At 48.3% G+C, this 3611-nt stretch overlaps 1 protein-coding gene across 1 annotated transcript; it reads right to left on the minus strand.

Annotated features, from left to right (window-relative positions):
* Positions 1-800: 800 nt before the first annotated feature.
* On the minus strand, positions 801-2717 carry LOC147665809 (uncharacterized; the record flags this gene model as incomplete). The annotated part of the gene is made up of 3 exons (XM_086949467.1): positions 801-1225; positions 1786-1920; positions 2619-2717. Coding segments are annotated over 3 exons (659 nt in total), but the record flags the coding sequence as incomplete, so codon positions are not given.
* Between the last annotated feature and the right edge of the window lie 894 nt (positions 2718-3611).

A 3611-nucleotide genomic window follows, 5' to 3' on the forward strand; every position in this document is an offset into this window, starting at 1 on the left:
TTGCTTTTGCTTTGCAGAAAATCCACGCCGGGAAACTCCAGTTGGGGCCCAGCTGCAGAACGCTTTAGGACACTGTGAATTCCAGGTGGAGACAACCCTTCAACAAACACAAATTACAGGTAAGATAAGCGTTTGGATGGGAGGTAGTATAATGGAGTATTAGGAGGAGAGGCGAGAGAGTGACAGTGGTACTACTAGTAAACTCCTAGGACTCTTGATTATGGAAACTCTGTGACAGGCATTTAACTTTGGAAAACATTTGGCCAACTACAGGTTGCTTTTGCTTTGCAGAAAATCCACGCCGGGAAACTCCAGTTGGGGCCCAGCTGCAGAACGCTTTAGGACACTGTGAATTCCAGGTGGAGACAACCCTTCAACAAACACAAATTACAGGTAAGATAAGCGTTTGGATGGGAGGTAGTATAATGGAGTATTAGGAGGAGAGGCGAGAGAGTGACAGTGGTACTACTAGTAAACTCCTAGGACTCTTGATTATGGAAACTCTGTGACAGGCATTTAACTTTGGAAAACATTTGGCCAACTACAGGTGAATCAACACGATGACAGTGTTCCGTAAAACAAACTTACTGCAAAACCACCACCCACCAGGCTCAAAAGTAGTAAAAAACAGCTATGCTCAGATAAAGTTTGAAAAAGTATATTTTTATATCCCTAACAAAATAAACTCCCGCAAGACCCTCCCTAACCCCAACAAATAAATAGTCCATCAAAAGTCCCCAAAAACCCCAACTCCCAATTCCCACCCCCCAAAAGTCTCTAAAAAAGGGGCAAGGGACACTCTACGGATGCAGGTTGTTGAATTTGGCCTCCAGGGCATCAAACTTCTCCTGGATGATGGCTTGATCTAAACGGAGGCCCTCCACCAGAGTCTGATACTCCTTCCATCTCTGGACCTCCGCCTCTAGGTTGGACACTCTGCGGAGTGCAAGGCGCAAGCGAGCCTTTACAGTACTGTGAGGAGGTGCAGCCTTTGCTGCTCGGCGGTGGCGTCTTCCAGCACGGCTCCGGTTGGCTGGAGCACTGCGCTTACCGGCAGAACGTGGGGTCACGGAGGAGGATGCAGAAGATGTTACACTGGAGTGCGTGTCGTCCCCCTCCATTTCCACCAGCCGGCGATATTGCGCAACAGTGGCATCCAGCCTCCGTTGCCGGGCAAGTACAGCCCGCATACTCCTGCTCGGTTTCCATGTTTTGGTATTACCAACTATAAGAAGAAAGAAAAACATAATCTGTAACGAATGCTCTTTAAAAATATGATTAACACAAAATGATTCAGCAGGAAGTTGTGTCACAGTACAACTAGCAACTAGCCAGCGCAGTACAAAACTATTGAGGCCAGTATCATGGGCGTCCGCATGGAGGGGCAAGGGGGGGGCGCTTGAATCACCATTTCCCTTCCCACAACTCACTTGTATCCTTGGTTTGGTGCTCTTTCATATGAAAGAGATCTGGCAGAAGTGAGTGACTTTTCCTCTGAGCCGTTAACCACACCAGCAACCGTATCATCTGCACCAGGCCCAGGCGATATGTCTCTATCTCTCTCTCTGTCTCCCTCTGTCTCCCTCTACCTCGCTGTCTCTCTCTCTGTCTCCCTCCCTCTGGCTCCCTCCCTCTCTCTCTCCTTCTGTCTTCCTCTCTCTCTGCCTCTATCTGTCTGTCGGTCCCAGCCTGCTGTAATTACCATATTGTAATTTGTCACTGGTCCAGCACTGGATACACATCATATGCTATCTAAGAGTCAGATAGTACCATGATCCAGCTTACCTGTACTCCACACCACCGCTGCCTGCTTCCTCACAGTCTGATTGTCCACTTGCGCCGCATCCTCCCCAGAGTCGCCCTCAGACTCCGAGTCGATGACGATCACGTCCGAGCTGGCCCCGCCACCAGCTGTTCCACCTAAAAAATATATTTAAGACTGTTAGATTACACCACTCACTAGTATTTGGTCTAGGAATGAAGAAGTTTGAAAACAGAAAAAATAATTGACTGTCTACTCTAGTCTAAAGTAAAAATGTCCCTCCTTCCAGGGAAGGCTGTTGTCTTGCTGCACTTTTTTGTCACAATTGATGAATGCTTGCTTAATTTTAACACACATCTTTTTTCTCTGAACAGACAGACGCTGGACTTCTACGGACAAGAGCAACCAACTAAACCAGGTGAAAGCTCGGCTCGACCACAAGACATGTGTTCCATTACTCATCAACTCAGCACCAAGCACTTTTCCTTTTCCAGCTAACTTTATTTTAATATATGTGTTTACTTTTACTTTTTTTAATAAAGCTTTTAAACTTGAATAGACTCTGTGGTTTTTGGTCCTCCAAGCTAGAGTGACTGAGAGAAAGGTTTTGTAATTTTTGCAAGGAGGAGTCCGTGCCGCTGACACTACCGAGTTTATACTATAGTATACAGTGTGCCAAACACGCCACTCTGAAATATTATTACTCTGGTCTTTGGTGTCCATAGTAAGGTTTGTGGAGAATTGTCCCTGCAACAGTAGTATTATTGATTTAGCTCCTATCTAAACACTGTTTCGAAAATTTAAATTAGGAACGCTTGGACAACAATAGGTCCTCTATATTTAAATGAAAACTTACTGGGGCCAGCAAAGGAGCACTCGCCGCCCTGGCCTGCATCATCCTCCTCCTTTGGAGCCACTGCATCCGCTGTTTCTGTCCGCTTGCCCCTGGGCGGACCTGACGTACAACATGAAAGAAAGAACAGAAAAAAATGATGATTGCTGCTTGTCGATGTCCTTGTCAACCAAATCAAACATTTAGAAAGAACAAGAACCAACAATTTTAGCCAAAAAGAGGGCTACAAAGGAAGGACTGCACCTGAGCCTCTACTCAGTCATTTAGGACAATGATGCGTCACTGAAACCCTGCGCCTGCATGAAGCAGGCTTACGGCTTGACGCAGCATTGCTGGAGCTGCGCCATCGTTGCAACGCAACTCCATCAATGAGCCGCCTTTACGGCACCGATGCGTAACGCTTCGGTGACGTTTTGGCACCATGGCGTGCCGCATTGAAAATACGGTGCACCATGGGTGGTGCTGGCGTGCCTCACACTTTGCAGGGATGCACAGGTAATGCACTTAGGGGCATACTTACGAGTTCTGGGCTGCACACCTCCAGAGGTGCACCAGAACAAAATGCGTAACTCAAAACTAACCTTGCGTCACGGCAGATGCGCCGCAATTACAATGCGGCAAACCCTGGCGCAAGGGTAGGCAGATGCGTGATGCATCTCGTGACGAAAGAGGGGCGCATCTCTAGAGTCGCGTCGCAGGCGCGATGCAACTATAGCAATGCTCAGGGATGCCCAATACTCAACATACCGCATCAGTCCTTACGCCTGCTTCAAGCAAGCAGGCATAAAGGATTGACGTAGCAGCGTCGCGGAAGTGCCTGCGTTAAATCTTGTAGATTTCACGCAGGCACTTTTGCGAGGCGCACATCTGCCTGACCGCCACCCCCCCCCCCTCCCCCTGCGTGGCAACGCACCCATTGTGGCGCAGGCCCAGGTCTTAACGTGGCGCATCTCCTTAGAAGCATCACGTTGTACATGACTCGCTGGGATGCGCCAC

Source organism: Lissotriton vulgaris, unplaced genomic scaffold, assembly GCF_964263255.1.
Source record: "Lissotriton vulgaris unplaced genomic scaffold, aLisVul1.2 SCAFFOLD_7046, whole genome shotgun sequence".
NCBI classification, from domain to species: domain Eukaryota; kingdom Metazoa; phylum Chordata; class Amphibia; order Caudata; family Salamandridae; genus Lissotriton; species Lissotriton vulgaris.